We start from the raw sequence: 27,016 nt of genomic DNA, 5'->3' as shown, positions 1-27,016 counted from the left end.
TTAAATTCAATAAGTACTTTATTCATGAATAAGGCTGTGTAGGATTCAGTAGTGTCTAACTTAGGTCCCAGGTACAACAGCAAAAATGAAACATGAGTAATTCAGCTTGCAGTAAAAGATACTTCCAGGCTTTTGTTTTTTTTTTTTTGTGAAGTTTTCAAGTCAGCTCACCCCAGTACAGGTTTCCCCCGCTATCTGAAAGTAGAGCGTCCCTATGAAAGCTTTCGTAAGCCAAGACGGCGTAAAGCAAGGAAGCAATTACCACTAATCTATACAGGAAAGATTTCTGAGTGTTCCAGACCCCCAAAATAACCTACCGAAATAAATCGAGACAAAGCACAGATGCTCAGAGATGCAGTTCAAAGCTATGGCGGCTGGATGCAGAGATGCTGTGTGTAGTTCCTGATAAAGGAGCTTGGCGGTGCCACCCTGGCTGCTCAGGGTGCTGCTGCCTCTACAACGGCTTGCTGCAAAACAAACGCTGAACGCTATTTTCACCTTTTTTCATAAATGCAAAAATCCTCTTTGGATTTCTCTGGGTTAGCGAAAACAGGTACTAACGTTAGGTCTTTCATAAAAGTCAAGTGGTGTAGAATGAACTTTCAGATAGCCAGGGAAACCTGTACCCTGGTTACCACAGTACACAGCGTAGTCAGTAAAATACAAACGTGATAAATACTACTTGTTGTGATTAATAGCTCAGTTTATTAACTGTTTTAATAAAGTAAAACTTGATAGTGAAAATAACGTACTAGAAACAGCTTTTTAAAAGCTTTTTTATGATATGCTTACAAACAGTCAGACACGGGCGAAAACATCCTCCACAATGACAACACAACAAACCCGTCTCCTGTGAGTAAAGCTCAACACTGCGGATAAGCTGTTAAAGCCACGTTAGCTTCTTGACACCACGGGGATCAGACTTGGAAACTGGATGAGGTACTTCTCCACCTCCCGGGTCTTGGTTTAATAATGCAGGGACTCCACTTCTCGGCTACTTCGACGCTGCAGAGAGGAAGTCCTCTGGCTATAGCGACGCTCACTCCAGTTCCACCTTGCCTTTCTGATGCCTCTTCATTCTCGAATAGGGACTTATTGTGTCGTCCATCACAAAGTCATAGAGCACTTTTACCCAGGAATGGTAGTGGGGGAGGCTGTCATAGTACTCGGCTGCGATTTTCCTCACCTAGAAGGGAACAAACACAGCAAGATGAATGATGAGTATTCACTGAGTCCTGGGAAAGATGACAGACGAAGGTCTGACACCAACTCGGAGAAGAGAAACCAGGAGACCTTCCTTCCTCCTCCCTCTCCAAAAACAAACTAATAAATAAAAGCAGCAGTTTGGGGACTTCTAAAGAGAAAGCAGTTTGCATTTCAACAGTAAAATATGCTTGATCCTCTAGGACTACTGACTCGTTCCTATCAAGCTCTGAGGCACTAAATATCTGCTGTATTTGTAGAACTTGGCACTTGGATTCTAATGACACATACAACCCAATTGACTTGGTACCTTTCAAGCAAGTATTGCACGGCCAGCATTGTAGGATAGTGTAGGATATAAAGATAACAGCTGACCCTTGCCATTAAGGCATCTGCAAATACTAATAAATTATTGTGGCACGTCAATTAGATAGAGTTAAGCACTTATCAAGTGTGCAATTCTGCTATCTCATGTTGAAAATGTCTTTTAAAAAATGACTACTGCGAGTGTGATTAGCAAGCAAAACAAGTTAGTGCTAAGTAATAAGTTCTGTGGTTTCATCAAAATGTACAAAAACTATCCTAAAAAATCCCAAAGGAGGGCCAGCCCAGTGGCTTAGAGGTTAAGTGCACGCACTCCGCTGCTGGCGGCCCGGGTTCGGATCCCGGGTGCGCACCGACGCACCGCTTCTCTGGCCATGCTGAGGCCGCGTCCCACATACAGCAACTATAAGGACGTGCAGCTATGACATACAACGATCTACTGGGGTTTTGGGGGGAAAAAAATAAATAAATAAAATCTTTAAAACAAAACAAAACAAAAAAATCCCAAAGGAAAACAAAAAAGCAGAATCCAACATGGTGAAAACAGACAGCAAGAAAAAGAAAGAAAAGAATGTTCAAGTTTGAATTAGTCCTTGAATTTGGGAAATGTACTATTTTCTAGCTGTGGAGCAGATTAGTATCCAACTCTCAAGGAAGAATTAATGCCAAACAGAGCTTTTCACGTGGGTGTTCACAGTCAGAAGAAACACTGCGTGATGTGATACTTTTGATCAAAACTTCCCCAAATTCTCTCATGAATAAGGATGATCTACAGACCACATACATACAAATAAACCTGGATCCTAATCCACATTGAACTTATGTCAAAGCCAGTAGCAACCAAGTTATTTTAACAGCTAGAAGACACTATCTTCTGAAAAAATAAAATGACAGAGCCAGTTTAGATCCCAAATAAGCATTCTGAGTCAAGACACTCCTTAACACTAAAAATACATTAAAAATCATAATAAAAATGAAAAAGTTTATAATTTGTAGGTTTTAAAAAATATATAAAGTCAAAAATCAATAAATTCCTTAATACTAGGATTAGAGGGCCGGCCCCGTGGCTTAGCAGTTATAGTGCGTGCACTCTGCTACTGGCGGCCCGGGTTCGGATCCCGGGCGCGCACCGACGCACTGCTTCTCCGGCCATGCTGAGGCCGCGTCCCACATACAGCAACTAGAAGGATGTGCAACTATGACATACAACTATCTACTGGGGCTTTGGGGGGAAAAAAAAAAAGGAGGAGGATTGGCAATAGATGTTAGCTCAGAGCCGGTCTTCCTCAACAAAAAGAGGAGGATTAGCACGGATGTTAGCTCAGGGCTGATCTTCCTCCCCTCCCCCCCCAAAAAAGAAAAATTAAGAAATCAGAACCCTGTTATTGTGCTAAAAATGTTCTAAAATTGATTATAGTGATGGTTGCACAACTCTGTAAACAATCTAAAAACTGTTGAATTGTACATTTTAAATGGGTGAATTGTTTATGAGTTATATCTCCATAAAGCTGTTCAAAAGAACCTTGTTCTACATACCTATTAACAATGTGATAGTTATATGTAATGTGACTCCTTAATGTAACTACTCAATAAATACCAGGTATTTATTAAGGCAAACAGAATAAGATACTCCTTGACATACACCACAGAAAAAGCAGGAAAGGGATGACTAGAGATTCTGAGGACATCTGTTAGTTTAGCTAAGGAGTCAAGACAGCGTGAAACGGAGCGGAAAATGAACAGTCACTGACGAACCACAGCCTTAAGTCATGTCTGAACTGAACTAAGTTTTCAGTTCGGGGACTGCCCAAGAAAATTACAAGTAACAGCATGTGGTTTATGTTGGAAAAAATTCTTTTGTTCAAAGGGCAACCAGCTTTCTCCGTAATCTCTTGAGAAAAATAAGTAAAAATTCACTTCCCTGCTTCGAGAAAAGACAAAGGAAGGCCACATACTGTTCGGGCCGGCACATGGACAGGTGACATAAAACAGCTGTGCTGGCATCATATTAGACTGATGTCAAAGCTGTCTGCAGACACTGGTGTGGTGTGTTTTTGCCCAAAATTTTATTTTGAAAAATGTAAAACCTACAGAAAAATTGAAAGAATAGGATAACAAATACCCATATGCCCTTTACCTAGGTCCACCATTAACACTGTGTCACAGTCACCTTCTCTCTCTGTATATAACGTATGCCACATACTTTGCTTTCTTTGCTGAACCTTTTGAGAGTAAGCTGCAGACAATATGTGACAACTTACCCCTAATAATTCACCCCTAAATATTCAACATGTATCTTCTGAAAACAGGGACGGACATTCTCCTCAAAATCATTAATACCATTATCACACCCAAGAAATTTAACACTGACACAATATGATCTATTACACGGTCCAGACTCAGAATTTCCCCACTGACCCAAGGTCCTCTCTAGATTTTTCTTTCCTCTACTGGGAATCCAATCAATAATCAAATGTTTGGGCCGGCCCCGTGGCTTAGCAGTTAAGTGCTCACGCTCCGCTGCTGGCGGCCCAGGTTCAGATCCTGGGTGCGCACCGACGCACCGCTTCTCCAGCCATGCTGAGGCCGTGTCCCACATACAGCAACTAGAAGGATGTGCAGCTATGACATACAACTATCTACTGGGGCTTTGGGGGGAAAATAAATAAATAAAATTATTAAAAAAAAAAATCAACTGTTACATTTAGTATCATGTCGTGTGTGAGTTTTTAAACGGTCAACATTTAAAAACTTAAGAGGAAATCTATAAAACTTGATTGCGTGGATGAGATACATAAAATATCTGGTTCCCTTATATCATAGCTTAAAAAAATCAAGAAAATTATTACACTTCATACTTATTACCGTTTTTAGAATGGCGGAAACATTTTTTTGATAAAAGAACTGTAAAAGCTACCCATTTTGAAGATGGGAAGTCTAATAAGAGAATTCACCAGAAAGATAAGTGAAGTTAGGAAGGTGGTCCTGTTCTGGAGAGGATGAAAGGATGAGGGTGAAAATGTCTTCTTTCATTTACTCCACAAACAATGCACTAAAAGTCTACCGTGAAGGGACACTGACAGTCCCTGCCTGCGGCAAGTCCATAGTACTGGAAATTGATGTGCCTTTTTTTGCAGATCAATTATGCAGGATATGTGCATTGATTCTGCAGATCAGTTATGTAGGACATCTGTTCTTCACAATAAGCCAATGCATAACTTTTAGCTCAACCTATTCAGTTTAACAGTGATGACAGTTAACGTGAACTTCCGCTTACTTCACAGAGGGATTTCGTTTTCCTTTTCTGAATCACTTTGTTTTTTTTTAATTTCAGTTTTTCATTTGTATTACTTTTTAAAAAAATTTTTTTTCACTTTTTTCATTTATTTTTTTTTGGTGAGGAAGATTGGCCCTGAGCTAACATCCGTTGCCAATCTTCCTCTTTTTGATTGAGGAAGATTGTTGCTGAGCTAACATGTATGCCAACCTCCTCTTATTCTGTATGTGGGATGCTGCCACAGCATGGCTTGATGAGCAGTGTAGGTCCGTGCCTGGGATCTGAACCCATGAACCCTGGGCCACCAAAGCAGAGCACGTGAACTTAACCAATACGCTACCAGGCTGGCCCTGAATCACTTTCTAAGTTAGCAGATTTTGCAGATCCAACACTTCTAAACCCTAGGCTGAGGGATCCAGGAGAGTGAACTCTGTAAAATTAGGCTGGAGGACTCAGGACTTACACTCTTGTTTTCTCTGATGAGTGGCCTAGATGGGCAAAATATACTTGATTCCTTTTTAAATGAGCAAGTCAAGACTAATTTTGATCAGATAACCATCAGAAGTTAGAACACGTATCAAATCCTTTACTTACCAGTGGAAGGCTTTTGCCGGGAATGTTGGGGAAGTCATGGTGTTCATTATGGTAACCTACATTGAAGGTAAGTAAATTCAGAGGCCCATAATATGAGTAAGTTTCATGTCCCTTTAAGAACATGTAATGTTCAGCTATAAAATGTCCAGAAATTGGGTGCAAACCTAGACCGAGTAAGGATGCTGCCAACATGTAGACTAATGATTTAATTCCAAAAACGTAGTAAATTATAATGTTGAAAGTGATCTGGATCACAGTATTGATAATTTCCAGATAAGAAATTGGTTTGGGGTTGATGAAGAGAGGTCGAAACGCATAAAAGAGAGGTTGAAGAATGACCCATATAAACTTTCTGAAAGTGGTACAGAAGAACCAGCCTTCAAAATCAGTTGGAATATCCACATCGATGCCGTCACCTCCAAGGTACCGATGATGATCCATGTGATACCTCTTAAAGGAAATTGAATATGGAACACCAATAGGAAGATTAGCAAACATTCCAAACCAACGATTCCACATAGCTTTGTAGTGGCCAAAGGCGCTATTGTGGGAAACTTCATGAATAGCCAGAGTCATTGAATGGTTAATGCAACTGCCAAAGGCATACGCCCAAAATATGACCCATTTCCAGTCCAAGTCCTTTACTAAATAAAATGCCACCAACTGAGTGAGAACCATCAAGATTACAATCCATATCAAGTTGGGATCAGGTTTCATCAAGGATTTTATCTCTGGATACTTTGCTGTAAAGAAAAAACAAACAAAAAAATCAGAAACTGAGAAAAGTACATAATAGTTCTGTAACTATAATTAAATTAACACTCACTAAATTAAATTAACACATTAATTCTTTTTCCAAATCATTACATGCCCTCTATTGGAGACTTTATCAAATATTTATCTACTACGGGAAGAAGTATATTCTAATAGTAAACTTACTAAATACCAGGTCACAACAAATTGAGAATAAATTAGCCTCAAAATCTAGACTCTCCACATTAACAGAAACATAGTCACAAATGAGTAAAGATTTCATGTTAGGGGCCAGCCCGGTGGCGCAGTGGTTAAATTCGAGAGCTCCGCTTTGGCGGCCCAGGGTTTGCAGGTTCGGATCCCGGGCGTGCACCGATGCACTGCTTGTCAAGCCATGCTGTGGTGACGTCCCATATAAAGTAGAGGAAGATGGGCATGGATGTTAGCTCAGGGCCAATTTTCCTCGGCAAAAAGAGGAGGATTGGCGTCAGATGTTAGCTCAGGGCTGATCTTCCTCACACACACACAAAAAATTCATGTTAGCCAATTCCCTTTTCACCCCTAACAATTTTTTGTATATTAAATTTATAAGTTTTACAAAGTTTCAATCAAAGTCTGGTAAATCCATGTGTCTGACAGAATATATGATATACATACTTATTACCATATACTTATACATACCATACATATGCAATATATTTACATACTTATTATATACAATATATTACACACTTAGAGTCCATAATTTCCTTTATAATGACTAAATCACTTCTAGTTGCTGGTTGTAATTTCCAAGCATTTCCCTATTTTTAGACATTTAGATATCTAAAATTTTTGCCAGTGTAGACTTTTTCTAGTCATCTGGAAATTAGGATAATTTCCAAAGAATTCTATGGATTTACAATGACACTTTCCCTGTTTATTTTTGTGTTCGAATTGTACGGTGCTAATTTGTGTTAGATTCTTATTTCCTTTGTTGAATCTACATGCAAATATCCAAGTATTATGAAAAAGGCCAAGAACAAAAACTTGGTGTTTCAGGCAAGTGTCCCCTAAGAGCAAATGGAGGTTCTTCTCCGTATCCTACCAACCCAGACATCAAAAGCCAGATATAATGAATGCCTCTGGCTTTACGTGTTGTCAGGTACGTTTGATCCAGGACGGCAAAAGGAACAAGGACCTTTTTCTTGGGACAGCTCATTCAGAATGTTCTTGAGGAGACAAAGAATGCCAAAGAGCAGCTTCTTCATCCTCTTTTCTCTAAATGTGAAATGAGGAATACAGTAACAGCTTAAAACGTGAGACAGGAAGTTATTTCAGTCCCGTTTTATACATAAGAAAAAAGGGTAGTGTTAACTCCAGGTGAATAACTCTCTAGTTTCTTTCCCTTCCCCTTTTCTCTCTCTACTCCTGAACATCTAATCTTTGTTAGGATGAGTTCATTTTATCAAATGTTAGGAATTTTCTAGGCAACAGACCAAAAAAAGTAATCCTGCAGGCCTAGAAGTGAATTCGTCTAAAATTAATTTTCCTGTTGTAAATGAAAAGTTCAAATAAGTCATTCATTAAAGTATGAGCATTTTTGAACAATTCTCCAACAACCGAATAACAACTGTTCAGTTTATTGGTGGAAAAGTAGTAATTCTTTTGTATAAGAAAACTATAAAACTTGTAAGAAGACAGAAGTAAATCTTTGTGATCTTCGTGGTTTCTTAGTAAAATGAGAAAGAAAAAGTGACAAAAGAAAAAAATAGATAAACTGGACTGCATCAAAAATTTTTATGTTGCAAGGTGTAGCAGTTAGGTCTGCATGTTCCACTTCGGTGACCAGGGTTGGCCAGCTCAGATCCTGGGCACGGACCTACTCATGGCTCATCAAGCCATGCTGAGGCGCTGTCCCACATAGAAGAACCAGAGGGACCTACAACTAGGATATACAACTGTGTACTGGGGCTTTGGGGAGGAAAAAAGAAAAAGAGGAAGACTGGGAACAGATGTTAGCTCAGGACCAATCTTCCTCAAAAAAAAAAAAAAAAGCCAACTCTGAGGCTTTAAAAAAACAAAAAACTTTTATGTTGCAAATGATATCATCAAGAAAGTGAAAAGACAATCCACTGCATGGGAGGAAATATTTGCAAATCATATATCTCATAGGTGACTTGTATCTAGAGTATATAAAGAACTCACAATTTAAAATTAATAATCTAATTAAAAAGGCAAGAATCTGAATAGATATTTCTCCAAAACAGATATACAAGCAGCCAATAAGCACATGAAAGATGCTCAACATTATTAGCCTTTAGGAAAATGCAAACTGAAACCAAAATGAGACACCACTCCACACCCACTAGAATGGCTGTAATAAAAAAGACAGACAATAACAAGGATGTGGAGAAATTGGAACCTGCACACATTGCTGGTGACAACGGAAAATGGTACAGCTGGTGTGGAAAAGTTTGGCAGTTCCTCAAAATGTTAAACATACAGTTACCAACGACCCAGCAATTCTACTCCTACATTGCTACCCAAGAGAAATGAAAACAGACATGCATACAATAACTTGTTTATGAATGTTCACAGCAGCATTATTCGTAAGAGTCAGTCAAAACGTGAAAACAACCCAAAAGTCTACCAACTGATGAGTGGATAGATGAAATGTGGTATATCCATGCAGTGGAAAATTATTCAGCCACAAAAAGAAATGAAGTACTGATATATGTTACAACATGGATGAACCTTAAAACTATGCTAAGTGAAAAAAGCCAGTCACAAAAGACCAAGTATTGTATGATTTCATTTATAAGAAATGTCCAGAACAGGCAAATCTATAGAGACAGAAAGTAGATTAGTAGTTGCCTAGGACTGGGTGGGGGTGGGGAGGAGACACAGGGACTGCTAATGAGCGTAGGTTTCTCTTTGGGGTGACCAAAATGTTCTAAAAATTAGATTGTAGTGATAGTTACACAACTCTGTGAATACATTAAAAAACACTGAGTTGTACACTTTAAATGGGTGAATTTTATAGTTTGTAAATTATATCTTAATAAAGCTGTTAAAAAATACTGTTTCCCTGTGTAAGCATAGTAGTAAAGGGAGCATTTCTTTTGATTTATTTGGCCCACTAATAATAGTCATTAATTTCAAATAGATGCCTTTTAAATGAACTTTTAATGTAACTCTGAATGTAAACTTAGTGTATAGATATTGCTTATTAAACATTATATCCATGTTCTCTCATGCCTCTCTCCCCCAAAAACTTGACAAATTTCGGTATATTTCATTTAAGTATAATTTAAACAAATCTCCAGATTCTTATCTTCCCTGAGGTTATTCCATCTCTGCCTCTGAAATGGAACACTGAGCAGTATTTACACCTGCAGGAAAAATGATTATATTTTCATTGAGAAATATGCAGTCCTTTTCCTTTCCATGTGAAATGGGTCAGTGATAATAAGTTTGTGGGAAAAAAGCTCACTGTTGAGATAAGCATCAATAAGCACCTTCTTACTTCCTTAATTTTGTGAATTTTAAATAGACAACTAAGTGCCAGGATTCAGGAGCCGGGTTTTACAGGGCAGACACCACATTATTCTTATGCAATATGTTGATAAGACATCGATAAAATGTACCATATGCTATCTCCTATGTGTTAAGTGATCTGCAAAATACACATTTTAATTAAAAATAAAAAGAAAGAAAGCATCCGAGAACAGAAAGTCTTTTCTTAAAAGGCTACCCTTAATAGCCACCGTAAAGGTTCAAGCTCCCAATTTAAAATCCATTTTAATGGGATCAACTAACTCCTTTTTGTAAAAACATAAAATTTCTAACTTTACCCCAGCAAAAATCAGGGGCCTGCTCTTTCTTTTTACAGGGCAAATGGATGCTGAGAAGAAAAACTAGGGAAATACTGTGTATGAGAAAGAATTCTTCCTATTCAATTTAGCACCCATTCGTTTCCTGGTTTTTGAGGCAACAGCAAAGAGGGTAAGAGCTTCTGCGTTGGAGGCAATCTAACTCAGATTAGAATTTCCCTCTAACATTTGCTTATTCACTCTTACCTCATACTTAAAACAGAGAAAACATCGACGTGGTTACTGGGAGGGGTAAATTGGGTAATGTCTGTAAAGCACTCAACACGTATGCCTAACATATCATCAAGACAACCTGGGAGAGAGGAGAGAATTCTCCACGTAATACACCAGCTCCAAATAGCTGAGCGCCTTACACCTCCAGGGAGTTGCATCAGGCCTAGTTAGCCTGCTGTAAAGGGCCCTAAATTAGCAGTCAGAGGACCAGCAGGCTCATCTTGGCAAGTCTTCCATACTCGGTCTTTTCATCCCCCAAACCTGGATGGATGAAAAATACACAGAAATCCGCCCTTCTTGCGCCCCAGCCTCGCTGTGAGAATCAACGCGACACGTGAGCGCCCCAGGACCCACGAAAGCTCCCCCACCCCGTCCGAGGAGCCCCGCGGTCACCCGCCCCGGGGCCCAGGGCGGCAGGCGGCCGCGCCAGGGTGGCTGGAGGGCGTCTGCGCGAGCGTGGCAGGCGTGTGGCCCCCAGATGCTCGGGGACCACGCCCTGCCTCCACACCCGGGCGCCCGGGAGGAGGGGGAGGAGGAACCGACGCCCAGCTGGGCACGGGGCTCTCCACGCGGCAGCATCTGCCCCAGGGTGGCCTCGCCGGGGGGGGGGGGACACCGGGCTCTGCGACCCCCGCCCCAACCGGACGCCCGCGCTCGGGGCCGCGCCCGCGTCTCCGCGTCTCCGCGGAAGAGCCGGGGCCCCATCCCTCCCCCCGGACCTGAGCCCGGGACGGCCCGCCCCGCGCCTCGCCGGGCCTTCCCCGCGCGGCTGGGTGGCCGGGAGCCGGCCTGTAACGGGCCTCGGGCGCCCGCGGACGCGCAGGGCCCGGCGAGGAGAGCGCGCCCCGGCGGCGGGAGGCCGCGCGCACATAACGGGGCGCGGGCCCGGCCCTCACCCAGGATCTCCTGGCGCCGGCTGGCGTGGGGCTGGTCGGTGTAGACCCACTCGAAGTCTTCCCGCGACACGCGGCTCCCCATGGCGGCGGCGGCGGCGGCGCGCGGGCCCGCTCTCGCCTCTCGCTGCGGCCCGGCTGCTCCGACGCTGCGGCGGCGGCAGCTCCCCGCTCGAGTCAGCGGCGGCGGGCGCAGCGGCCGAGCAGGCAGAGGTGGAGGCGGGGCCTCGAGGCTCCGCCCCCTGCTCCGGCCCCGCCCCCGGCCACCGGCGGGCAACGTGACCCGAAGGCCGCCGCGGGCCGTGGGTGCGCGGCGCTGCGGGTACCGCGCGGGGCCCCGGGATGCTGCGACCCGGCCGCCGCCTGGGATGCGGGGGCCCGCCAGCTGGGATGGGGGCGCCCTCCCGCCTGCTCTGCCCGGGGCCCGCGCCCGAGCCGGGGAGAAAGGCAAGAAAGGAAGGAAAGGTCTCAAGTTCAGTAAGGCGCGCTTTAGCGCCTCCTGGGAAGGCTGGAGCTGGGTCACGAGGCTCCCTGGTCATTAGTACCTGGCGAGTGGCCCAAGTTTTGTTTGCCTTCGGAAAGCAGATTATTCACTGAGGCATTTTTTTGGCTGCCTCCTTGAAATAACACCCCAGGAAACAATGTGGAGTGTGTGGCAATTAAAAGCTAATTGAGAAAAAAGAAAACACTGTTGTTGAGAGGGAAAAATAAGGAATTTGTGGTTTTGCCTGAATAATTCTAGTGTGACCATTTCTCTCACGACGTGATTGCTCCACCTTATGTCTGTCACAGAACCTCTTCCCGAAAAAGTGGGTGTTTTTTGTTTCAAAATGAGTTACCACTTCTCCATTCAAAAAGAAACTTTGACTAAGATTAGGAAAAGGAAGATAACCAGACATGGTGTGCCTCAAAATAACACTGTGCGTGCGCGCACACACTTTCGCGCGCGCGTGCTCACACACAACCAAATCTGATCAAGTTCCTAGATGCAACTGCTAATGTACGGAAAAATAGAAAGGACAGAGGAACATGTTAAACTACACCACAGAGATGCAATCAGCAAGCTCCTAACTGTGGGAAACTATAGAACAACGTCCTGGGTTCTTAATAAGTAAAATGCAAGGAGAAAAAAAGAAAAGAGGGGACACCTATAGATTAAAAGGAGCTTAAAAGACATAACCGATTGCAATGTGTTGAGTTTATTTAGATTCTGATTCAAATTGTCAACGTTTTAAGAATTGACATGAGATAATTCAAATATTGATTGGCTATGTGATGATATTAAGAAATTATTGTTAATTTCTTAAGTGGGTTAATAGTATTATATTATGGTTATAGATTTTTTTTAAGTCCATATCTTTTAGAGATTCATATTACAAAAAAGAAACCTCACTAAACAAAAACAAACCAATAAATTACGGAACGTGCAATTAACCATACAATGTTATACTATACTACTGCTAAAAAAAAAATGAGGAAGTTCTTTGTTAATATGAATTGATCTCCAAAATGTACTGGTAAATGCAAAACACGAGGAGTGTATGCATAATACATGTATAATATATGTTTGCTTGGATGTGCATAAAATATGTTTAGAAATACACCCAAGAAATGATTACATCGCAGGAGACTAAGTGGGAATCTAGAGGAAAGGGTTGGAAGAGAATGTTTTCACTTAACCCTTTTTTATCTTTTACATTTGAATTGAATGTGGGTTTTGACAATCTAAAGAAAAGGAAAAGAATCTGGCCAAGGGTTGTTGTGGGTTATTGGCAAATATTTTAATTACACATAGGCATGTCTTTTTAGTTTGTACTTTTGAAAGTTCCTAATGTGTTATCTAGCTTTCACATCTTTTCCTTACTCTTTCCAGGTGATTTGTCTTAAGGCAATCATACCAGTTATTCTAGAAGGACACTATCCAGTGTGCTGTTAAAAGCCATGGTGACTCCTAATAGTTCCTGATGACATTAGGAAGTTTCAGATGAAGGCCGCCATACTTTTGAAATCAGGGTGTTCTTCCATGTAGATTTTTCATTCTTCCATTCGTTTGATCTTTAAAAAATATTTTATTTATTTATTTATTTATGAGGAAGATTAGCCCTGAGCTAACATCCAATGCCAATCCTCCTCTTTTTGCCGAGGAATATTGGCCCTGGGCTAACATCTGTGCCCATCTTCCTCTACTTTATATGGGATGCTGCCACGGCATGGCTTGACAAGCGGTGCGTCAGTGTGTGCCAGGGATATGAACCTGCAAACCCTCGGCCCGAAGCGGAGCGCGCGCACTTAACCGCTGCGCCACTGGGCTGGCCCCAGCATTTGTTCGGTTTTTGAATGGGCAATTCATTTGTAAGAGTATTTTGATAATTTCACAGTTGAGATCTAATAATGGTATTAAAAGGTACTAGCCTGTGGGTAGCTTTGCCAACTTGAATTCATAGGAGAGTGATTACGGAAGACGTTCTTTATTCACTTTGAACGAACCTTAATCATCATCATAACTTTATGTCATCTATTCCTTGACACCAAATAACAAAGACAACTCTTCCGGTCAGTAGTTAATTGCCAATAAATATCTTTTCTTACTTATTTTAAAATGTGTTATTTAATTCGAAAACTAGCACATACAAATGGACGGTTACAACAGTTCACACATCTGTCTATAGCTAAAGCTGACTTAGCGTGGAGGGGACAATGCCACACCTTGCCTCTTCCCTCGTCTGCTCTGTTGGCCTCGCTCAGTGTATCTGGTCCAGTTTGGGGGCATCATGTGCCCCTATTTCCTGCTGATATCTTTAGTCCCACAGTGGTCTCTAGTCTCAGAATCTATACACTGGATCTCTCTCCCCTGAACCCCAAGTTTCTTCCAGCCACAGCCTTCTCAAAGCTTCTTGACCTCGCTTCTTTGGAGGGAGGATCTTGCTCAGCTGGTTTCCTCATCCCTGAGGGGTTGGTTGTACAGGATTGTGTTTGTCCTCAAGCCCATCAGATTTAGGCACTTCCCTTAATGATTGCTAATCTGTTTAAGCATCATACTGAAAGCAGGGCCCCTGGGAGACTTCAGTCTCTTTGGTTATGCCAAGAAAACTAGGCAATCATGCCTTTTTCTCGTCTGCCTCTCAACTTAACTGGAATGTAAGACTGGTAGAAAAGCACATTAAAGAAGGAAATTATATGATCATCTCAAAAGCAGAAAAAAGTTTAATACAATTCAATATCTATTGGCAGTATCTATATAGAAAAACCAATCGAACTGAGTTATTCAAATAAAATAAGAGAATTTAGCAAGGTTGCTAGATGGAAAATCAATGTACAAAAATTTTTTGTATTTTTTTTATTGAGGCATAATTGACATATAACATTATGTTAGTTTCAGGCGTACAACATAATGATTCAATATTTGTATACATTGCAAAATGATCACCACAATAAATCTTGTTAACATCCATCACCATACATACATAGTTACAGAATATTTTTCTTGTGATGAGATCTTTTAAGATTTACTCTCTTAGCAGCTTTCAAGTTTGCAATACAGTGTTATTAACTATAGTTGCCATGCTGTACCTTACATCCCCATGACTTATTTATTATATAACTGGAAGTTTGTACTTTTTGAATCCATTCAATCTTTTGTATTTTTATACACCAGTAACAACCAGTTACATAATGCATTCAAATACAAAGACAGCATTTATGATAACACAAAAAAGTATGTAGAAACAAATCTAACAAAAGATGAGTAAGATCTGCAAAAGAAAATATTAACACTTTATTAAAAGACATTAAAGACTTAAATAAATCGTGAAATAGACCATGTTCATAGATTGGAAGACAACATAGCATGAAGATGTCAATTCTCCCCACTCCCCCAATTGATCTTCAAATTCAATGCCATTTTAATCAAAATTCAAATGGCTTTTTGGTGGAAATTGATAAGCTGATTTTTAAATTTATATGGAAGAGAAAAAGGATCAAGAATAGCCAAGACATACTTAGAAAGGAACAAGGTAAGGGGGCTTAGTTTGCCAGATAGTAAAAATTCTTAAAAAGCTTTAATATATAATTTAAGATAGCATGTTAATAATATAGTATAGTATAATATAGATGGCATAGTGTTAATTCGAGAATAAATAATATAATAATGGGACAGAATAGCGGGTCTAGAAATAAATCCTATCAGTAGGTAGAAGTATAAGATCAGTGAGGAAAAGGAAGATTTTCAATAAAAATGGTGCTGAGACAATTGGTTATCAATATGAGAAAACATGAAATTGAACCTACGTCATACTTTACACTAAAATTAGTTCAAAGTATCTTGTAGACTTAAATGTGGGAGGTTAAACTAAGAAAGTTTTGAATTTAGAAGAATATATTATTTAGGAAGGTTTGGGAAAGGATTTCTAAAAATAAGATACAAAAAGCACAAACCATCAAGAAAATATATATGTATGTATGTATATATATATATATATATATATATATATATATACACTCTTTTTGTGTGAGGAAGATCAGCCCTGGGCTAACATCCATGCCAATCCTCCTCTTTTTGACCTAACATCTATTGCCAATCCTCCTCCTTTTTTTCCCCCTTTTTCTCCCCAAAGCCCCAGTAGATAGTTGTATGTCATAGCTGCACCTCCTGCTAGTTGCTGTATGTGGGACGCCGCCTCAGCATGGCCGGACAAGTGGTGCGTCGGTGCGCGCCCAGGATCCAAACCCGGGCCACCAGTAGCGGAGCATGCACACTTAACCACTAAGCCATGGGGCCGGCCCCCAAGAAAATATATTTTAAAAGTAGACTACTTCATTGACTTTAAGCACTTGTTCATCAAAAGACATCATAAAGAATAGTGAAAAGACGAACCATAAATTGAGAGAGGAGATTTCCAGCACACACAATTAATAAAGGATTAGTATTAAAGTATATGAAGAACTCTTAAGAACTGATAAGAGAAAAGGGGGGAAAACAATAGAAAAAAATGAACAAATGAAATAAAGAATTTAACAGAAGAAGAACCACTAATGGTGTGTCAGTCAGAGTCTAACCTGAAAAACAAGACATCATTTCAAATATTTAGAGCAGAGGGAATTTAATGCAGGACACTAGTTATATAGGTGATGGAGAAGTTGACAGGCAGTGAGGGGGATAGTAAGGACAATGTGGGAAGCCACTCCCATTCCCTCAGCTGGGAGGAGAAAGGTAGGAGAAAGTGTTCTAAGACCCCAATAGCCAGCATTACCCAAGAAAAGCTGGAACCACAGTGGGTGTGTCTGGCAAGAGCTCAAACCACAACCACCGCAGGCAAAGCCCAGGGTAGAGAAGGGAGGGGAGAAATCCGAGGCTTCACCCTCCTGCCTTCCAGTGTCCCCCCATTGTCTCCTGTTAGCTGCACTTAGCCAGAATACAGCTGATATGGGAGCCTGGGAAACACAGCCTGTAGAGGTGAGTCCCTCTGCAGTGCAGTGCAGGAAAACATGAGGAACGGATCTGAGGGCAAAGAGGCATAAACTGGCACAAATGACCCAGGATGATGTGAAAAATGTTCAATGTTATTACTTATCAAGGACATGCAATTAAAATCCACAATAAGATACTAGTTTAGAAGCTCTCACTTCCAGCAAAACAAACATAACTGGTAAAAATTTTAGAAAACAACAGTAACTACTTAAAATCTCTGGAAATTGTTGTAAGGGCATACAGCAAATGAAGAAATACTTATTCAAGAAAATCTTTTTTTTTTTTTTTTTGTGAGGAAGATCAGCCCTGAGTTAACATCTGCCAATCCTCCTCTTTTTGCTGAGGAAGACCGGCCCTGGGCCAACATCCTTGCCCATCTTCCTCCACTTTATATGGGACGCTGTGACAGCATGGCATGACCACAGCAGAGCACACACACTTAACCGCTTGCGCCACCAGGCCGGCCCCCATATTCAAGAAAATCTACGAGGCCAGCCCAGTGGCACAGCAGTTAAGTTTGTGGGTTCCACTTTGGCTGCCCGGAGTTCACCGGTTCAGATCCTGGGCGTGGACCTACTCGCCGCTCATCAAGCCATGCTGAGGCAGTTTCCCATATAGAAGAGCTACAACTCTACAACTATGATACACAACTATGTACTGGGGCTTTAGGGGAAAAAAACAAAAAAGAGGAAGATTGGCAACAGACGTTAGCGTAGGTCCAATCTTCCTCAAAAAAAAAAAAAAAGAAAATCTACTAAATCTTAGTAAGAACAGGAAATGTCTATGGCACTTGAGCCATGACCTGCCGTTTCTCCCCTCAACCCCAGCTCAGCATAACAGATGCTCCACTTCAGGCAGGTGTGGCCAAGAAGATAAGAAGATATTCCCCCAGCTCCCAGTCAAGGGCTATGGTGTCTCCCTAGGAGGGGCGGGTTGCCAGCATTTCTCATTTGCCTGCCTCACCTGTCTCTCCTCAGCTGTGTGTTGCAGAGGCTAAATTCTGGGATAGTGTAGCCAAGAAGTCAAAGGCTCCACATTCGTCCACTCAGTCCTGACTCATTGAGGGGAGGCCCTACAACAGTTGTGGCAGACTGAGAATACTGGGCCCCTAATCACCCTCATCCAACTTGCTTGGGGCTCAAACTTAATTGGATCAGATTGTGGAGCAGTTTATGCTCCAGGGCATTGCCAAAAACAGTAGAGCAATCAGGTAGCAATCAGAGGAACCTAACAGCTGGGTGTAATACCAACAGAAGGAGACAAGGAAAGGCATAATCATAGAGTGCCCTGCTAAAACCACTGTTATCCCAGAGTGATTGTGCACATGCCCAAGGCTGTGCCCCCTGGTGAGCAACATCAAAACCTTCACATTGAGGGGGAAATAGAATTCACTAAAATAGTCCAGCCAAGTCACTTAACGAAGAAGTAAACAGCTACCACAACAAACCCTGGGGGAGAGGGGAGGAGGAATCAGTATTGAGAGTTGCTACAATATATTATCTAAACTTCATTTTTCCAAAAAAAAAAAGAAGACATGCAAAGAAACAGGAAAATGTGATCCATACATAGGGAAAAAAATCAGGTGACAGAAACTGTCTGGGCCCAGATGTTAGACTTAACAACACTTTAAAGCATTCAAAATAAATATGTGCACAGAACTAAAGAAAACCATGCTTAAAGAAGTAAAGGGAGGCACCAGCCCAGTGGCTTAGCGGTTAAGTGTGTGCGCTTCTCTACTGGCAGCCTGGGTTCAGATCCTGGGCGTGCACCAACGCACTGCTTGTCCGGCCATGCTGAGGTGGCATCCCACGTACAGCAACTAGAAGGATGTGCAACTATGATGTACAACTATCTACTGGGGCTTTGGGGAGAAAAGGGGGAAAAAAGGAGGAGGATTGGCAATAGATGTTAGCTCAGGGCCGGTCTTCCTCAGCAAAAAGAGGAGGATTGGCATGAATGTTAGCTCAGGACTGATCTTCCTCACAAAAAAAAAAAAAGAAAAAAAAGAGAAGTAAAGGAAAGTATGGTGACAGTGTCTCATCAAATAGAGAACATAAATGAAGAGACAGAAATTATTAAACAGAATCAAAGGGAAATTCTGGAGTTGAAAAGTACAGTAAGATTAAAAACTCACTAGAGAGTCTCAACAGTAGATTTCAATTGGCAGAAGAAAAAATTGTTGGACTTATAGATAGATCAATAGAGATGATACAATCCAAAGAACAGAGGTTTTTTTAAAAAGGAAAAAAAGGTAACAGATACAGGGAGAATGCTATGTGAACATGAAGACAGCCATCTGCAAGCCAAGGAGAGAGTTCTGGAACAGATCCTTCCCTCACAGCCCTCACAAGGAACCAACCCTGCCAACACCTTGATTTCAGACTTCTAGCCTCTAGAACTGTGAGACAGTAAATTTCTGTTGTTTAAGCCACCCACTTAGTGGGTTTGCCCTAGAAACTAATACAGGCACCAATCTATCATCTGCTGCTAATCTTTCCAAAGTAAGTCTGAAAAATTTTAGCATAAACTTTGATTCAGCAATAAGCATGCATTTCCAACTAAGAAAAGAGTACAACCAATTCAAGTGGGTCTTAGAAGTGATGTCACAGTGAGCAAAAAATGCCGACCCACGATGGGCCCATGCACACGATAGAAGATGCAGAACATATTTGTTTGCATCTCCTCTCACCTATGTCACTATTTGGAAAATAGGGGTAAAGTGACACTTTTCGGTAGAAAAACACTTTAGAGGAAGCTACTTTTGCAGCAAAATTTCTTAGAGCAGACTAGTGGAAAAGGCATTTCCCAAATGTATTTCTTTCTGTTGCTCCCAGAGGTATTGAAGAGACACAGACTACAAGCTAAAGTAAAAAAAAAAAATCAGTATCTCAGGAGGCAATCTTATGAGAAAGCCCCTCAGGTCTGACTCTACCCCCTGCTCTAGTGGGCTTTCACTTACTTCTTAAAGGAGCCAGACACCTTTACTTCCTGATGGTCTGGTATCACAGAATACTATATGCGCATTTTTAGTGTAAGCAGGAAGCAAACAATGTTACATCTATCTGCTTATTTGCAGACATGAAATCAGAGAGAGGGAATCCAGACTTGTGGAATTTGTGATAGATTTTGTGAGAACATTTTCGAGTGGCAAATTTAAAACATAACCCTAAATTTATTACAGTTGGATACAAATTCATCTATTCCTTTTGCTTTGGAGTTGTATCAGAGGCCCCAGAAACTATGAACAGAAGGATCTAGATGCTCTACGTAGGAGATACTCAAAGATGACAAAATAGGTTTTGCTGTTGTTAGCTTATCACCTCCCTTGAAGTGTCCATAAGAAGAAGCAAAGAGAATGATCAAGAAAGGTAATAGAATTTCTTTAGCGAGAGTTGGTGGTGGGCTATGCTTTCCTTCCGTGTTGCACACGCCAGCTGCATACTCTGGTGGAAGGAAGGCTGCTGCTTTATTCATCCCAGCCAAGTAAAGAGAGTTTCCCAGGATCCCTCATAGAGCTTGTTTTTTGTGTTTGGGAATACACAGGTACTGGTACCTGACTCGGGCTTGATAATGCCTAAAGTGAGAGGTGATGGGGAGCTGTCTGTGGTGGCTGAGTGTGGACAGAAGGTCTCCGCGGGTAGTGGATTTGCTGGCAGGCTAAGGTGGCAGGCAGGTGAAATGGGCCAGATTATGACCATTGACAGGGGCTGGATTTGCACCTTCATGGATTCTGCCTATTGCCACACAGGCCATGCAGCCTAATGACTCTTCTTGAAAATGACATTGATCACCAGACATCTGGTACTAAGGAGGGATGCCCATGGACCACCTGTAAGAGTTGTAGCTCTCCAAAGGAAGATTCATGGTGGTGTGGGGAGAGAGGTTAAGAACCGACAGAAAGTGCCTCAGGGAAAACAAGCCTGAAGTGTAATGGCTGCCTCACCCAAGGGACATGCATGGCAGATGAAAACCATGCCAGTAATGTGGGACTTTGTCCTTTCTCTTTAATCTGCCTATCACTCTCCCCGCCCCCGAGTTAGATGCCAGAGAGTCGTGCAAATGGAGATGGAGGAAGAGCCAGGAAGAGAGAAGAAACAGAAGACGTCTTCCTCCTGGCCCTGCTCCATAGTAGACATCTAAGCCCAAGGCGGCCTGCCTGGTAGAGGGAAGAAGCTTTTTATCAAAGGAGACAATAACGTGTTTATTTGGATCACCTAGATAAAGGTATTTAATTTCTTAGTGACCAAGAAAGGTTAAAAGGCTCTGGGATCAGCATGAGATTTAATCTGGGGTCAGGGTAGAACAATTCAACACAACGGGTTAAAGGGGCAGTTGTTGAGGAAAAGTTAATCTGCTCCTATTCGCACCCTTCCAAGACCAGCTCATCCAAAAGCAGTTATGCTCTGAAGACCCTTTTATTCTCTAGCAGCTACAGCCCATCAAGAAGGAAATCTATCATTTGGAAGAGGGGCAAGGGGCAGAGGCTAGAGGAAAAGTCTTGGACTTGTGAGCACTGAAGTCAAAACTTCAGGAAGATGATTAGAGGTATGTCCCATATTTTCCCCATTTTATGTGGAAGCTAACGGTTTGAGAGGGTAAGTGACATATCTTAGATCGCATAGCTTTCAAAGTGGCAGAGGCTACAGAGGAAGCAAGGCTGTCTGGCTCCAATTCTCAGATGGAAGAGGGAATCGATCCAGAGGGACTCACACTGTGGGGGGTGGTGCTCAGACCCAGTGAATGCCATGAACCAGTGGTAGAGCATTTCTGCAGGGTGAAGTAGTTGTACCCATCTGTGTGAAGCCAACCCTATGAATGATGGAGGAAATGGTGTGTAGCTCTCACTTTTCCGGTCTGAGTTTTGCAGGGTGAATGACTGGAATTGATAATAATTTTACAAGGGACTATGGGCTTTTCCAGGCTTTGGGTTTTCTAGAAAACAGAGGCTGTTTTCCAGGTTTTTATAATACATATCAAAAATAAAACCATCAAAGTTGTCTTCCTAAATCTCTTCCTAAAAATACTGTTTCTGATCCATTGATGCCTGCAGTGGGAGTAGAATTGCGACACGGCCATTCAGGAAAAAAAAAAATACAAAGAAAGGAAAAAATGGAAAGATTTTCAACATTATTGCCCATAGAATGCATAGAGCCTGAAAAAGAAAATAAATTATTTATCTTTCTGGAAAATGTTTAAAGGAGTTTCTGTGCTGTTTTTATACAGCACTTCTGACACCAAATGAGAGGTGTTTTCCTCCTGACACAAAATATGTGGTGTCTTTTCCAACACAACTTCTCCAACTCTCTTTACCTGGAATTAGCTTCAGATTCCATGGATTTAAGGGTTAGGTCCCACAAGACTGTCTCCCACTTCAGATGCGTCAGTCACAAGTCCTAGGCCTCCTGTACTTTTGACCAACCCCAGCTATAAATCACGGGTTCCCATGACTCCCTCCTCTGGTTCAGTAATTTTCTAAAATTACTGACTCAAAGAACTCAGGAGAGCACTTTACTTATGATTACTCATTTACTATAGAGGATACAACTCAGGAACAGCCAGATGGAAGAGATACATAGGGCAGGAGGGTGGTGTATGGAGTTTCCATGTCCACTCTGGACATGCCACCATCTCAATGTGGGTGTCATCCCAGCACCTCGCTATGTTCACTAACTTGGAAGCTCTCTGAATCCCATCCATTAAGGGTTTTTATGAAGGTTTCATTACACAGGCATGGTTGATGAAATCATTGGCCATTGTTGATTGACTCAACATCCAGCCCCTCTCCCCCTCCCAGATGTCAGGGTGTAGGGCTGAAAATTCCTACCTTCTAATCATGCCTTGGCCTTTGGTGACAAGACCCCATCCTGAAGCTGTCCTGGGGCCTTCCAAGAGTTGCTTCATTAGGAAAAGAAGACACTCCTATCACTCAAGAAATTCCAAGGCATTTAGGAGCTCTGTGTCAGGAACCAGGGATCAAGATCAAATATATATACATTTCTTATTGTATCACAGGAGCAGATACAGTTTAGCTACTCTCACTAAAAAAGATTCTCCACACTGGACATTCAGAGGGACATATACCCTCAGTCCTGAAAAGGATGCTATTTAGCAAGACTGTCAGGCTCAGGAGTTACAAGTGCTCTAATAATTTTTGAATGCACTTCCAGTGACATTTTTTGAAATGCTTTTGATTATAATAGCTTCTCTCCGTGGCTGACCAGCCTATTATTTGAAGAATATGTTAAATCCTGTACAAAGAACTGTTTTAACCATCTTACAGCAAACCATTGATATAAATAGTAGTTCCTTAAAACTCCAAATTTTGAGGTCCATAATCTTCAAGAATACAGCAAACAATATATTCAGGCAACTTTCCCTTCTCCAGGCTTGTCCTTGCAACCATCTATCTATGTTGTGTGGTCAGATTAGGGCATCAACTAATCTCATACATTTTACTTTTCTTATTTAAGCTGAGCTTTGTCCTACTGATAAATATGTGAAAGCCAATGGGCATTCTGGAGTCTCTGGGGTTGTTTCAGGGTGGAAAATGTGATAAATCATCACCATTCCCACCCCACCTGTGGCCAATGGGTTATAGATTTCTGTTTTTTCCCTAGGCAGTTATTTTCTTCAAATTATATTTTTAAGCCAAAGAATTGCTGCTCTTTCCCTCCATGAAAGCCTGGTAAAAAGTGAGCTGCTGTAGTTAAAGTATAAAAGTTGACCAGACATAGAGACAAAAAAATAACAGAGGTTAACAGAGGCTAGAGGAAGGGGACAGTGGGGGGGCTATTATTTAATGGGTACAGAGTTTCTGTTTAGGATGATAAAAAATGTTCTGGAAAAGTGATGGTTGTACAACATTGTGAATATACTTAATGCCACTGAATTGTACACTTAAAGATGATTAAAATTGTAGGTTTTGTTATGAATATTTTACCACACATAAAAGAAAATGAGGGGGCCGGCTGGTGGCATAGCAGTTAAGTGCGTGTGCTCCACTGCGGTGGCCCGGGGTTCAGATCCCTCTTGTGCACAGATGCACCGCTTGCCAAGCCATGCTGTAGTGGCATCCCATATAAAGGGGAGGAAGATGAGCACGGATGTTAGCTCAGGGCAAGTCTGCCTCAGCAAAAAGAGGAGGATTGGTGACAGATGTTAGCTCAGGGCAAATGTTCCTCACACACACAAATGAATAGAGCCTCAGAGAAATGTGGAACACCATTAAGCTCATCAACATACTTGTAATGGGAATACCAGAAGGAGAGGAGAGAAAGAAGTAGGAAAACATTTCAAAGAAAACAAATAGTTGAAAACTACGTAAATTTGATGAAAAACCTTATTCTACATGTCCAAGAAGCTCAATGGACTATGAGCAGGTCGAACACAAAACAGAGATCCATACCCAGTCATAACATAGTAAAAATGCTGAAGACAAAGAAAAAATCTTGAAAGAGCAAGAGAAAATAGCTCACCACATACAAAGGGACCCCAAAGAATTAACAGCTGACTCCTCATCAGAAACAATGAAGGCCAGAAGGCAGAGGGATGACATACTCAAAGTGCTAGAGGGAAAAAAACCCTGTCAACCAAGAATCTTATATACAGCAAAACTATCTTTCAAAAATCAAGGCAAAGTGAAGTCATTTCCAGATAAACAAAAACTGAGAGAATTTGTTGCTCAAAGAGCCACTTGTTAAGAAATACTAAAGGAAGTTCTTCAGGCTGAGAGCAAGTGACCTCAGAATGTAAGCTGAGTCCACAGGAAAAAATAAAGGGCTGCAGTAAAGGTAATTAAGTAATTATAAAAGCATAAATGCTTATTTCTTCTACTTTCTTCTCTTAACTGATTTAAAAAGCAACTGTATAAAGAAATAAATATGTGATTGTGTTATTGGGCCTGTAGCATATAGAAACGTAAAATATTTGATAGTGATAGCCCAAAAGATGTGATGAGAGCAAAGCTGCCTTGGAGTAAGGAAATCACACCAGATGGTAGCTCAAATCCACAGGAACAAATGAAGAGAACTAGACATGGTAAATAAGAAGGCTAGTATAACAAACTCTGTATATACTTTCTTTCCTCTCAGTTTCTTTATGAGGCATACAATTATATAAAGTAGCAATTATAGCAGTGTAGTTCTAGATTTGTAACATATATAGAAGTAATATGTTTAACAATAATATCACAAAATGGAGGAAAAGGAAATAGATCTATATAGGAGTAACATTTCTCTATCTCACTGGAATTAAGTTAGAATAAATTTGAAATATTCTGAGCAGTTAAGATGTATATGGAAAGCCTTAGAGCAACCACTTATGAACATAACAAAAATATATAGTGAAAAAAATCATTAAAGGCATTAAAATTTTACACAAGAATATATTCACTTAATGCAAAAGAAAGCAGTAAAAGAGGAATAGAGGGAAGAAAGACATGAGACATATGGAAAACAAAAAGTAAAATAGCAAATGTAAATGCAACTATATCAATAATAACACTAAATGTGAATGGATTAAACAATCCAATCAAAAGGCAGTGATCAACAGACTAGATACAAACATAAGATCCAACTACATGGTAACTACAGGAGAAATACTTCAGATCCAGAGATACAAATAGCTTGAAATAAAAGAATGGGAAAAGATATGACATGCAAACAGCAACCATAAGAAAGCTGGAGTGGCTTTCCTAATATCAGACACAATAGACTTTAAAACAATAAGAATGTTTCTAGATTATGATAAAAAGGGACATTTTATAATGATAAAAGGGTTATTCCATTAGGATATGCACCTAAGAACAGAGGCCCAAAATACATGAAACAAAACTAACAGAATTGAAGGGACAAATAGACAATTTAACAATAACAGCTGGAGACTTCAATACCCTACTTCCAGTAATGGATAGAACAACCAGACAGATGATCCACAAGGAAACTGAAGACTTGAAAAACACTATAAACCCACTAGACCTAAAAAATATCTATAGAATTCTCTATGCATAAACAGCAGAATACACATTCTTCTCAAGTAGACGTGGAATATCCTCTAGGATACACTATATTTTAGGCCATAAAACAAGCCACAAATAGTTTAAAAGGATTGTAATCATACAAAGTATGTTTTCTGAGCACAATGGGATGAAATTAAAAGTCAAAAATAGAAAGAAATTTGGAAAATTCTTGTGTTCTAAATATTAGTCTTTTATCAGATATATGATTTGCAAATATATAATCCTATTCTGTGAGTTAACTTTTTGCTCTGTTGATAGTGTCTCATGATCCACAAACTTTTTTCACTTTCATGAAGTCCAATTTGTCTATATTTTCTTTAGTTACCTGTGCCTTTGGTGTCATATCTAAGAAATCATTGCCAAGTCCGAGGTCATGAAGCTTTCATCCTATGTTTTCTCTTAAGAGTTTTATAATTTTATGTCTTACATTAAGGTCATGGATCCATTTTGAGTTAATTGTTGTGTACGGTATTATGTAAGGGTCCAATTTTGTTTTTTTGGCATGTGGATATCCAACTTTCCCAGCACCATTTGTTGAAAAGGCTGTTTTCCACATTAAATGGTTTTGGCCCCTCTGTCAAAAATCATTGACCATATAGGCAAGAGTTTGTTTCTGGGCTCTCTTTATGCCTATACCACACTGTTCTGTTTATTGTAGCTTTGTAGTAAGATTTGAAATCACAAAGTGTGAGTCCTCCAGCTTTGTTCTTCTTTTTCAGGATTGTTTTTGGTTATTTGGGCTCCTTTGAGAATCTGTATAAACTTTAGGAGGGCTTAACCATGGTAATTAGGCAAGCAAATGAAATAAAAGGCATCCAGATTAGGAGAAGAAAAGGTAAAACTATCTCATCCACAGATGACATGATCTTGTATATAGAAAATCCTAAAGAACCCACTAAAAAAATTAGAACAAATAAATGAGTTTAGCAAGGTCACAGGAGGCAAGGTCAATATACAGAAATCAATTGTGTTTCTGCCTTAGCAGGGAACCATCTAAAAATTAAATTGAGTACCAATTCCATACACAATAGCATCAAAAAGAATAAAATATTTAGAAATAAATTTAATAAAAGAAATGTAGGAGCCAGCCCGGTGGCACAAGCGGTTAAGCACATGTGCTCTGCTGCGGCCGCCCGGGGTTCCCTGGTTCGGATCCCGGGCACGCACCGATGCACCGCTTCGCAAGCCGTGCAGTGGGGGCGTCCCATATAAAGTGGAGGAAGATGGGCATGGATGTTAGCCCAGGGCCAGTCTTCCTCAGCAAAAAAAGAGCAGGATTGGCAGATGTTAGCACAGGACTGATCTCCTCACACACACACAAAAAAGTGTAAAACTTATACTCTGAAAACTATAAAATATTGTTGAAAGAAATTTGAGAACATCTAAATAAATGAGAAGACA

At 40.9% G+C, this 27,016-nt stretch overlaps 1 protein-coding gene across 1 annotated transcript; it reads right to left on the bottom strand.

Moving 5' to 3' along the window:
* Nucleotides 1-11,304, bottom strand: DEGS1 (delta 4-desaturase, sphingolipid 1). The gene is made up of 3 exons (XM_087424396.1): nt 11,136-11,304; nt 5,399-6,141; nt 1-1,186 (listed from the first exon to the last, which is right to left on the bottom strand). Exons 1-3 carry the CDS (start codon nt 11,215-11,217, stop codon nt 1,040-1,042), a joined length of 972 nt encoding a protein of 323 aa, XP_087280522.1. The 5' UTR covers nt 11,218-11,304; the 3' UTR covers nt 1-1,039.
* Nucleotides 11,305-27,016: the final 15,712 nt, after the last annotated feature.

This window comes from Ceratotherium simum, chromosome 36 (assembly GCF_057802395.1).
Source record: "Ceratotherium simum simum isolate JZ-2026a chromosome 36, ASM5780239v1, whole genome shotgun sequence".
Taxonomy (NCBI): domain Eukaryota; kingdom Metazoa; phylum Chordata; class Mammalia; order Perissodactyla; family Rhinocerotidae; genus Ceratotherium; species Ceratotherium simum.
The sequence above is the reverse complement of the archived record's forward strand: the minus strand, read 5'-3'. Positions and strand labels throughout refer to the sequence as shown.